The sequence below is a fragment of the Monopterus albus genome, unplaced genomic scaffold (genome assembly GCF_001952655.1).
Source record: "Monopterus albus unplaced genomic scaffold, M_albus_1.0 scaffold40.1, whole genome shotgun sequence".
Classification (NCBI taxonomy): Eukaryota; Metazoa; Chordata; class Actinopteri; order Synbranchiformes; family Synbranchidae; genus Monopterus; species Monopterus albus.
The window spans coordinates 694,423-707,181 of NW_018127920.1; the positions used below are offsets into that span (position 1 = coordinate 694,423).

Here is a 12,759-nt window from a genome sequence, read left to right on the forward strand (position 1 = left end):
AGAGAAATTGAACTCAGGTGCGATAAACCAGTGTTTTGACAGGGGGGCAAACACTTGTTCACACAGGGCTTTGTAGTTTTGGATTTTGTTTTCCCTTAATAATAAAAACCTTCATTTAAAAACTGCATGATGTGTTTACTTGTGTTATCTTTGACTAATATATAAATTTGTTTGACGATCTGAAACATTACAGTGTGACAAACATGCAAAAAGAAAAGAAATCAGTAAGGGGGCAAACACTTTTTCACACCACTGTATAACCCACATTATAGATTAAAAGTCAGGACATTTCTGCATCTGTTGCTTCAACTCTGACAATCTTTTTTCACTTTTTTATCATGTCGCTTGCAAATCTCCCATGGATGTACAATACTAAATCTCTGGAGTTATCTTTTTTATAATGTTAATACAAATTAAATGCCATTTACAGCCATCTAAAATGCTTTGATGGTGTATAATGGATATTAACGTCAAAAATGAGAGAAGAAGTGCATTTTAAGACACAGACCCTCACCTTGTGATACCGACCAAAATGTCTAAACTATTGATTTTAAGAGTATATTAACACAAAACAATCAGGTGCTGAGAAGAAGCAAAGATAAAGTATCACCTCTACCACTCTAGTGCTACTTCGAGTGATTCAAGTTGTTTTAAACAGGAAATTCAAACTGACTCCAGACATTAGGCCTCACACAACATCCAGCTGTAAGAGCAGATTAGTTCCTAAGTCACACATACTGTATGAGAGATTCAAGATAATCCATTTTTTTCATACTTTGAATTTTCATTAAGTAGAAATGAAATTCATGTTGCTGTAGAGTCAAGAGCAGAGAGACTGATTTTCTTCATGGGGGAAACCACACTGGTTTGACTTTGCTGCTTCATCTGAATTAATTGGAAGTTAAATATGAAACTAAAGATAATTCCATGTAAAAATATGCAGTACATATCAAACACTATATGAAAGTCTTTCTGCAGTGCTCTGTCCAGTATCATCCTCCGCTTCAGCTGCAATGTAACATCACACGCTGTAGGCAGGAATATTCTCTACTTTAATATCTCAGTAAGTGTCATCAGCTGACCCCCTTACATGTTAGTTACAGACAGCTTTGTTTTAGAAAGATGGTTTTTAACATCTAACTTGCTGTTCTGATGACATGTCACTAATATGACCACTGACTGTAAAATTGCTTAGATTTTTAAACCTTTTTATTATTCTTGAATATGATTTTGTAAAGATTTCCCCACAAAGGAAGATGAAGAGGCAGCTGTATGTATGGCAATTTTAGGGTTCGTTATGTTAATGATCAAATTTCACAAACACACAACTCCTCGTGAACAACTGGTGTTCATCAGTCTGAAAGGAGTGATTTATGCTAGCTGAATTTGACTTTAGAAGAAAAAAGAGAAATGTAGGATAAGATAAGTAAAATGTTCTTCCATGAGGCCCAGTGTGTGTAAATCAAGTGTCCAAATATAAAGTCCAGTATGCATTACATTATGTATTTTTGTCTACTCTTATAAAGATACTGCTAAAGTAAGCACCCGTGAACCAGCAGCTCAAGAAAGAATAGCTGGTATTAGCTCAGCGGGTTCAAGTTTATCGCAGTAATGCTATCAACATGCATCAACACAGCTCTCTGTTCAGCTACAGTTGACTTAAAACACTATGAAAATATAGCTTAAATGCCCCCTCTCCCCACCTCACAACGCTAATAGCGTTCCAGTGAAGATGGCTCTGTGAGGAGTACGAAGGCCTTGGATTCTACAGTATTCTACAGTATTTTGCGAACAGTGAGTACAGTTCTTAGTATCAAACAAGGGATGTAACCTGAGTTAATAAAACAGTCTGTATGAAATACTAAAACATTTATTCTAATCTTTTTAAAAGAGAAAGCAGTGTTAAATAGACACCTCTAATTTTTTTTAAAACTAATTAAATGTTTTGAGTTTCACGTGAAAGCATGGAGAAAGAAGCTGGAAATCTATTCTCTAATGCTTAAGTAAGCATTTGCTTTTATGTATTTACATATACATTCTAATTCCTTGCAAATAACTTCCCCACTTGACAAAGAAAATACCTCAATCTTAAAGGAGCAGAAAGGCTGGCTAATAGCCTCAAAGCTCAGTCTCTGCTGTCGCTCTTATCTGACATCCTCTCTGAACTCAGGAGTCTAACTCTAGTCAGCAGCATCTGACACATTCGGGATAAGATCAAGAGTCCTCACCCCTCCTTTTTCTTGTCCCTCTCCTTCTCATTTCTCAGATATATAGGCGGAAAGTTAAACTGGATATGGGAGAAAACGTACACCACTGGCTGAATCTACAGGGTCACCCTGTTGCTTCAGAAGGAAGAAAGACCCAACTGCTGCTGGTCCAGTTCTTCCTTAGAGCCGGTCTAGGTGCCTCTGCAGGGCTCTTCAACCAAACGCCCTGCCAGCATACACCAGTAGGCTCAGACATGAGATAATCATTCAAGACGCCAGTAGAAAGTGACAATCACAGGAGGTCGTCATAGTCTAGCATCTTTGAGTGCTGACGGCTTTTCCACAGGCGGAACAGACGGAAGTCAAAGTACATCTCAATCATCTCTTTGCCTGCAGTGAGAGAAAGAGAAAGAGAAAGAGAGAGAGGAAACAAGGTTGGGATTACAAGAGTACACATTACTGGGAAATCCTGACCTCATCTAACATTGCAAAGTGCAGTTATTCTGCTGGACTCACTTCTGTACATTGCTTGAGGCTTAACAGACCATAACAATGTTTTTACATGTTGGAGGCAAGTTACCATAAATCATGGATACTTTACTGCTGCTATTTTTCTCAGATGGCCATAGTGGTTTAGATAATTCGGTATACCATACTGATCTGTCCTACATGCGTCTGCTGAGCCCCATTCATTCAGTACAGTACAGAGACATAAGGCATTCCTCAGTTAGGGACCTATCTCAGGAAACATATCAGCTTTTAGGGCTCTTGCAATTACATCATATTTGGTGTTTTGTTGTGATGTTTCACCTTTTGTCAAAGCATATGTTAGAATATGTGCATCAAATTAGGTCAGTAGAGGTGTACTTAATGATGGCAGCATACTGATAGAAACAGAGATGTTATCAAATTAGCTGACAATACTGTGATTGTGGGAGGAGCAGGATCTGGGTCATGGGGCAGAAAATCAATGTAGTCATTGATTTTATGTCATGATGTTATCAGTCATTGCTTTTGGTATTTTCAAAATGAATGGCATGCTTGCTGATCCATTTGTCTAATATGAAATGTTTTGTAATTCTTACAAATGTGTTGTACTTTCCCCTTTGTTTGATTTATTTTCAAATTAAAGTGAACCCAAAGGCATCACTAAAAGCCATGTGAGACTGTTCACTCTACTCACTGGTGAAATGTGTCAGGGGTGAGGTTATAAAAAAGGTAAACACAGGGGGAAGGCCCTAAAGGACACGCTACCTGCCCAAACATCAAGAAGGCAAAGGACTTTGTTGATCGAAGTAAACAGACTTGTAAAGTCTAAATATGCTGACTGACAAAATGTGGTAGAAGCACATCCTGTTTAGCACCAGCATAACATAAATAGTGAAGTGAAGTCTGAATACACTGTGGATAGTAATTACACATGCTGAAATTTTATTTTTGTTGAGCTCTAGTGGTCTAATTTCTCACCTTGCTGCTGTGAGGGGCAGGAGGTCTGTAAGACATGTTACATCACTGTTGGGCAGCAGTAATATTGGCTTGTAGTTGGCTGTGGTCATTCAACAAACATTACACTTTACATTTGCCTTCTGTGTTTGCAACTCTTGCTGTACATATGTACAGTAGAGGATAATGATTAAAAATACTGAGAAGGCTGAGGCTGCTGAGAGGTTTGTGGCTGTGTGGTTGGCTGCTTTGACTGCAGAGCAAACCTCAGGGACAAAAAAGTTTGAACTGAATAACGCTTAAGAATAAGGTGACATTATAATGATTACATTAATATATTAACATAGAGATATAAAAATAAAATCACACCTGAAACCTACTGTATCACTCAAATATGACATTTGAAACCAAATAATTTTATGAGGTCCCTTGGACAGTTAATGCTAAAGAATTCTAATGTTATACCTTCTGATCTATGACCCAAACAAATGATTTCTTCTGCTTAAGGAAATACATGTGCACTTTACCCAATGAAGCAAAACTATGTGCAATGCAATAGATAACCTCATACATTTATATTTCCAATTTGTTTCTCATATTTTCAACATTTAGTTCAATCATATGAATAAAACACAGAAAGTGCTGAATGCTTTTTCACAAGTTGTATGTATGAAAAAAGGAAAAGAAATGGGATGAAGCAGAGTGTGGCAGCTTGATAGAGGATGGAAAAAAGCATAGGTGGTAATGACATTTCAATGGGAAAATAATTAGCATGGCATCAATAGATGTCAGAAAAAAAAAACTGATGAGTGAAGTGTTGAGAGCTTAGCAGAGATCACACCTGCACATTTGCTCACACTCCCTAATGTGGCTTCTTCATTGCTGAGCAACACCAAATTACTGGAGTTGATTAAAGCCCAGTATTAACATTCAGCAGGTGTGCCGATGAAGCCGGTATTGCTAAATCAATACAAATATTGTATGCATGCCTGATATTTTGTGGGTGCATCTTGTGGTGCACTGTAAAAACTGCAACTTCAATTAATTGGCATAAACAACAGTTACTAGTTGGGAGGCCTTAGAAACTTTATTATCAGGAATGAACTAAGAACTGGACAAAAAAAAACAGCTCAAGCTTGTCCTTTACTTTATCACAGGTCACTCCTGATTAATCTGAATCTTAATTTGTGATTCATTATAAACTGAGAACATTCTGGGGACTTGTGTTCTTCATGATAGGGTGTTTACTTTACCCTGTCATAATAAGTTGGCTATATTAGACAACTTGTATTATAATCAGTGAAACTTAAAATTATAAATTCAGCCGGCTAAATGTCCTATAATTTTTTTTAGTTAACTCATCAAATTGAATGATTTTGAAGCACTGATAATGTATTTACTTCCCAGCATGCATTTTATTAAAGTAATAATATGTAACTTTTTAAACAACAGCTTAATAACAGCTTCAAAATCATTTTGATAGTAGATTGACTTCTATTCTGTCCTTATGCCACCTGTATGCCCGGATCATCTGTTAGTGCACTATGTAACTTTAGATTACCATTGATTGATAGCTGTGTTTGACTTTACAACACCAGACCCTTCAGTTAGCTCAGTATTCTGTGATTCTTAGGGGGGGGAGGTTACACATGCAGAGACAAATCCCTGTGCCTTTATTGAGTTTTGATATTTTTTCAGGTGACAAAGTAACAACTTAGATTGTGACTATGTGGTCAGTCTATCCAAATAATGCCAGTTTGTAATTTGTTCCTATGTTTTCAGAGATGTGAGTGCTCATTATCTCACTAAGCTAGCTCTATTAGCAGGCAGCTACATCTTGTTCAGACCACAGTCTGTCGGTGAGGACGCCGATGTTCCAGCTGCACATCTGTGTTTCCACTGTCAGAAATTTGCCCTGATGTTTTCGGAGGTGTGAGGACCCGCCAGTAGACCACGCTAACTCTCCTAAGCAAGCAGCTACATCTCATTCAGAGCAGAGTCAGAAAGGACATTGGTGTTCCAGTTGCACACTGAGAATACTGTTTCCTCCCACCCTCGGGCATTTGGGCTTAAAGTACAGAATTCTTAACTTGCTACAATCACCAACTGCATTTGTGAACAAGCTTTGCAACAGGACATTCATTAAACATATGTAGAAGGCATCACCAAAGCTCAGCCACAGCAAAGAAGAAGACAAAAAGAGACTGGACCAGAGTAAATATCAGACTTACTTTTACTCATTGACGAGAACTAAAAATAACCCTGTCAGGGCTGTTAACAGCTGCTGTCCTGACATTAGCTGTAGAGATCTGCTAACATGAAAACAACATTACCACAGCAGAGTGTACATCTCTGCTAATGTTATTTATTGAATACTTCGATGTAGGCTGTAACTGTTGATGTCATCCCCTGTCTCACAGAGAGTTGTAGTTTTTTCTAGATGTAAGAAGTCATCTACCTCAGTCCCCTAGACAAATAAATTCATCTCACGCCAGAAGGTTTGCTCAGTCTTTGTCACTGTCACGCCAAATAAGGCTTTGAAGTTCACAGCCTAACAAACACATCTCAGCTGGCTTGTAATAAGTCACACTGCCCATTGTATATGATGTGCAGTATTTTAGAGAGAATTGTTGTAAGGCTGGAGAAGTTACTATGTCTGCATTATGCCAGTTAAAATATGGGGTTTCTCAACTACCCACTTTGTTTGCTGTCCACTTGCGACACAACACCGGCAACAGGAACTGTGCATGTTTATGAACTATCCTCTCATTTTTAGGCTCTCTGGATTTATCATTCTGAAATAATTAGACTATTTGGAGTTATGAGGGGTGCCAAGCTAATCTAGAGGTACCCAAGATAAAACACTAATTGGCTGGAAACAAGCAAAATGAGCAGCCATGGGGACTTTAAGTTTGTTGCTACCACCAACTCTTTTTTGGAGCTATGCACCCTCCACAGAATCCACCAAAACAAAGACAGCTCACTAGTTCCAACCAGAACTCCATCAAAATAGACAAATAGATCAAGTAAAAAAAAAAAGTCAAACCATATGAACTATCTTTACTATGGTAATTCTTTTTAAAGTGTCAGAAGGATCAACAATTCCCTCATTGTCTAATATTTATCAGAGGTTTGAACTGTAGTTTTCCCTTAAAGTGTATCTGTAGGCTCTTTTTTGTTTTAGGAACACCATGTGCTTCCTATGCATGAGTGAACATGTGCCTTGTATAGACACAAGCATGAGCCTCCTGTGATATGCATGCAGCTAATTTTATGCTTTAGTGCAGTGGTGCTATGACAGCTGCCACCATTTGTTAATGCAGCATTATTAAATTGTCAAACAGGGATATGTAAACTGGACTGGTTACACAAGCTGTGCTCACATACAGATACAAAGTAATAGATTGTATCTGCCCTGTAATGAATCTGTAGTTCTGAGAGTCTAGCTCCCAGCTATTCTTTAATTCATATCAATAATTTAAAATAATAAAACTTAATATTTTGGAACCAAGACCTGATCAAGACACTCCTTAAAAATACAGTGTGCCAGTTTAATGTCAATTTCAATATGTCAGATATATAATGAACATTTATTGTAGGTAAATATAAGTACCAGAGCAGAATCGGTATCAGCAGATAGTTAATATTAAAGGAATCATATCAGTACTGGGGCCAAAAACACTGGACCGGGACATCTCTAGTAAAGACAGCAGAAAACTACTGCAGTGCACGGTGGAGTGCTCTCACCCTGTGCAGACAGCTCTAATGGGGACTTGAATTCGACTGAGGAGGGTCTCATCAGTCTCTTCAGAGTCTGAATCAGCTGCAGGGAAAAGAGGGACACAGAGAGAAAGTCTTAAAAAAAGAGAGCACTTCATGACAACCACACACACCAGTGATGATACAGAGACATGACTGTACGGAGAGAGCAAGACGAGGCCCCGCAGTCACTTTAACTCTCTTCATGCAGCACTGAAGCTGAGTGTATGTGAAAAGGTCAGTATGCCACTTGTGCTGTGTATACTGTAAGTGAGGGGCACTTATGGTCATGTTTTCTGTCAATACAAAGGCATATGTTAGAGTGGGCTGATAGGTGGTGGCCTGGCAGAGGAGGGTTATATACAGTGAGGTAGTGGAGGGAAAAGCCTGTACTGTACCTGCCTTAAGAAGCTGGCACAGACCTTTGTGTTCAAAATGAATGAGGTAATTCATTATATAAGTAAAAACCTGGTGAGTTTAGGTGAGAAATGCAGTGAACATGCCATTTTCAGACATGGAAAATATATTGTTGCTGCCTTTATCTCTCTGTTTAAGTAAAATGGTTCAATTGTTCCACAGATGTCTGCATAGTAATAGTTTATTTATACACAACACAACATTACAAAAAATACTGTACAACCACTCTGGGACACATTTGGCACCTGGTGCTAAGGGAGAACTGTGATATAAATTAATTATTGTAGTAATAACTATTGTTGTTTAATTAATGTGCTCCTAGAAACACTCTGAGCTTTAGAAATGGTTTTAGACCCTTGTCCTGATCTGAAGGTTCCCTGGTTTTTGTCTTTGTGTGCACACATGAAATGTAACCCTTTGCTGTTTGAACTGGCAGATGCACAGCATGGCTTTCTGCTGCTAGGATGTGTGATGACACACCAGCTGGTATTGGACCAGTGCCCCAGGCAGTGAGAGAAGGGAGAGGGAGGAGGAGGAGGCGGTTAAAGTGTGGAGAGGGCCGAAAGCAGGTGTAGCATCAAGTGTGACAGGCTTGCAGATGCACAAACACATGTACTGTAGAAACCAACAAAACATAATCAGAGCATACAGTTGAGGTTGGTGACTTGGGAGCACTGATATATGCTGCAACCTGTTTCAGACTGCCAACTATCAAATCCACTTAAGGCATTTAAAATGCTCCTCCACTGTGACCAAGAGAAGCTGTGTCAGTGTCCCAAACCTGCTGACATATACAGTAATACTTACTTAAAACGGAGTATCCATCAAAACACTGACAGCATGTGCCAACTCAGAGTCCTAATTTAATGTCACAGCTAACATGGGACACAATAAGGCTGATGGGGATGTCATGAGCTGGTCATAAACCAAAGTACAGGACAAATTAAAATGTTGGCATGCTGATGGTGCTCAGTGAAAAGTCTGAGGGTCATCCATGTAATTACAACCCTGAGAGGAACAGGATTGTCTGTACAGAATGTGTTAACATAATTAAAAATGACTTTCCCCCATGGAGTGTGTCAGCAAACACGGAAGAAAAACACCCTTATACAGTAATACGGTAAAAGGTTTTGCCACATGTCAGGGAACTTAAAACACTTTTCATCTTTCATATATCATTACTTTTAACTGTATTAAATGTGTAAATCACACAAGAATTATAGATAAAGAATGAAATGAAAACTATGACCTGGCCAAGTACGTCCCCTGACCTGATCCCAATAGAACACCTGAGTGTTTTAAAGCAGAAGGTAAAGCACAAAACCACCTCCAGCAAAGAACAGCTGATAACAGGCATGTGAGAAGAACAGCAGAACATCTCTGTGGAGATTTGTACCAGACTGGTACCACCCATGTCCAGAAGGATCCAGTCAGTCAACAAAAATAAAGGCAGACATAAAAAATATCAAGAAAATAGGCTGCAACACATTCTAATAAAAGTTGAACAGCTGCATTTCAGGGCCAGTAATGAGGTAAAACAATGAAATGATGACTCCATTTGAAACAGGTGATGTCAACAGGTGACTGCATCATGATTTGGTACAAAAGTGGCATCCAGGAAAGGCCGAGTCCTTTAGGAGCAAAGATGGACCGAGGACCACCAGTTTGACAACATATGTGTGAGAAAATTATTGAAATGTTTAAAACCAATGTTCCTCAAAGAAAGATAGGAAGGGATTTGGATATGTCACCATCTATGGTGCAGAATATCATTAACTTTGGCACACCTGTGTCAGGCACTACAGTACGTAGTTACATCCATAAATGCCACTTAGAATTGTTCTGTAATAAGACCAAAAGTCTGTGTCTGTCATGGTCTGGAGTTGTGTCAGTGCCTTGGCAAAGGTCACTTCCACTTCTGTGATATCTCTGTTAATGCTGGAAAATACACAGAGAAGTTGGAGCAACACATGCTGCCTTCAAGACAACATCTTTTCCAGGGACACATGCATATTTCAACAATAAAATGCAAACCTCATACTGTGCATGTTACCTTGGCCTGGCTGTGGAGGAAAAGGGTGTGAGTGCTGGACTGGCCTGTCTGCAGTCCCAACCTGTCCCCAGTATAGAATGTATGGTGCGTTTTGAAACACAAATTGCATCACCAAAGACCCAGGACTGTTGTGCGCCTTAAGACTTGTTAGCAGGAAGAATGGGACAAAATGACACCTGACACATTTAGTCACTTGGTGTCCTCAGTCCCTAAATGTCTCTTAAGTGTTGTGAGAAGAAACGGCAACATCGCACTGTGGTAAATGCTTTACTGTCACAACTGTTTTTTGGAATGTGTTGCAATATATTGTATTTTACAGTTAAGGGTACTGTTATAAAATACTATGCAACTACAACTTTTGAAATATATATCTTAATTTGAAATATTATGGCTGTAATTCAGAGAGTTACTAATAATATCTTAATTTACATAAAAACAAAAATCAGTGAAAGATTTTGTCCCTTTTCTACAAACAACTAATACTTTATGTATGTATGATTTGTGTAGTGTAAGATGGCTGATAGCAGAACTGTGATGCAGGGTGGAGTATTGTCTGAAGGTAGCTCACTCAGTTAGTCTATTAATAGTGGCTCTCCAGCTGAGCCTGCAGGAGGCACACAGGCAGCAGCAGGGGGAATATTGTTAAATGCAGTGAAAGATGCCCTTCCCTGTTCATCTCCCTTCTCATGTGACTTGTACTAAATCATTATAGAGAAGATGCCAAATGTCACAGTCACTGTGATGTTCCACCAAATCATTTTACACATTCTCTTTGCTTCAGCACATCTTTTGCTGTGTGTATTGCACAATATTACAGCATGTGTGCTTATCTTTATACATGTGGACACAGTCAGTTTGTTGAGGTTTGAAACTGCTATCCTCAGTTTTGAATCAGTTGTCTATGTGAGAGCAGGCTAATGTAAATGAATCTATATTAAAAACGTATTGCTTTTAGCCAGGGCAGCTGACATGCTATAGGGCCCTCTAAGCCATAAATAATTTGCTGGAACTATTCATCAAAAATACATATTTGTAAAAAAAAATGTATATAGTATTTGTGACTCACATATAAGCTTGTTATTTTTATCCTTTTCATTTTCTTTAATATAGTGGTCAAAAACTATTTTATTTCCCCGCCACCATAATGCAACAAATAGTTTGATCGTATGGCTTAGGCTGGTTTTGTCTGCCATTGACTCCTTTTCTTCCACAGGTTCTTTCCCTTCGTGGGTGAGCATAACAGGTAACTTTGGTTCACGTTCAGTTTCATGTTCACCGTTTATGTCTGTAGGTGTTTCTCTTTCCTCCAGGTTTCCACAATCAGGTAAGTTTCCACAATCAGGCAAGTTGTCATACTCCAGTATATATCCCCCACCTCCCGTAGGCCTAAACTTTATAGATGGCCACTTGCCAAAATTCAGGTACTCAGAAAAGAAAAGAACAATGAGAATGACTGCAGAGGTCTAAGGGACTCTATGGCCAGGTATTTACAACAAAGACACTGAAGTGAAAGATGAAGCTCTAAGTAGCTACAAGTACAACCACAGTTGATATTAACTGAGAGCACGGTGAGACATCAGTCAGCAGCTTAAACTTTTAGCAAACACAGTTGCATCTACCTAGCCTTATCGCTACCATCCTAACATTTTGGAGATCACCTTGTCCCGGGCAGGAACAAGACATACAGTGGGCCGACAAGTAGCACCACTGTGATTTGGCCGTTGATCAATTCTTTAGTTAACATCAGTTCTGTTGCTTTTCACTGTAACAGCTTCATACTGTATTCATCCACTGTATTTTGAAGCATTAAGGTCAAGAGGTACACAAGCATTCGATATGTATTAAATGGTCTTATCTCACCTATCACAGATATTCTGGGAGTATTATTCATTTCAAATTCAGATTTCTATACACCACCATAGTGCAGAAGAAAAGGCTGGCATTCTACTATGCAATCATAAGAAACTATAGTACAGTGGTTCTAGATGGAGCTACATGAGAAAGTATAAATATTTTAACGTGTGGGCATGTTTATGTGCATATAGCAAGTGTATAGCAGTCTCTGTGGGGGTGGAAAGGTGGCAGGGGTACTGGAGGAGGTGTGAGCATGTAAAAGTATAATTGCAGCGAGGGTGAGTTGCTGTATGTGTGTAGCTTAATTGAGTGGGTGTCGAGGGGTTTACTTTCCTGTCATTTCAAAATGCTGTGTATGCACGTCCACTTCTTCACTGTCGTCCCTCTTCCTGTGCTGTGTTCTGTCTCACAGCAGGATTGGGGCTGCAGCCATGCAGGCAGCCGAAGGTGCTGGTAAGGTCATTTTTCAAACACTTACTTCTAATATTTATTTTTTTTAAACTTGCTTTCCTGTACATTATTTCATCTTTTGCATGCACAAAAACAGCTTCCCCTACATTATTTTACCATACATATGCAGAAAGTTCTCCATACACTTCATCAGACACTTCAAGGGTCTGCAATATGTAGAGAAAAGCCTGCAGACTGTCTAAGTGATTTATCTGCACCGTGCTGTGGACAGCATATGGCTTTGAGTGCATGTGTGCATATTTGTGATCATGACTAAGCAGGCTGCACAGCCATGCAGGTTTTGTGAGTAAGCCTTTGCACTACCAAGTAGAGCGTGGGAGTCATATTTGTTTTTGAGGCACGTCTTGACTCAAGAATACAAAGACAACTACCTTTTCTCCGTTAGCGCTCCCCAACACATAGCAACCCATAATGTGGATGAGGTTGGGCTGTGGGTTCAGCTTGCTCATGAGTCTGCTGAGCTGCCGCCAGAACCTGGTTGCACAGGAGAGGCGAGAGGAAATAAATCACCAGCAAACACATAGGAACAGCAGATGGAATAAGAAAAGTGGGTTA

General features: G+C 39.2%; 1 protein-coding gene across 5 annotated transcripts in view; it reads right to left on the minus strand.

The window, feature by feature from the left end:
- Positions 1-204: 204 nt before the first annotated feature.
- The window catches only part of nsmfb (NMDA receptor synaptonuclear signaling and neuronal migration factor b), a 58,835-nt gene continuing 46,280 nt past the window's right edge, over positions 205-12,759 (minus strand). For all 5 annotated transcript variants that reach the window (XM_020599346.1, XM_020599345.1, XM_020599347.1 and 2 more), the window contains 3 exons: positions 12,576-12,678; positions 7,398-7,473; positions 205-2,597 (listed from right to left, as the gene is read on the minus strand). In XM_020599346.1, coding sequence (XP_020455002.1) covers positions 2,500-2,597; positions 7,398-7,473; positions 12,576-12,678 — 277 coding nt within the window. In that variant the 3' untranslated portion in view covers positions 205-2,499. The remainder of the gene's footprint in view (positions 2,598-7,397; positions 7,474-12,575; positions 12,679-12,759) is intronic.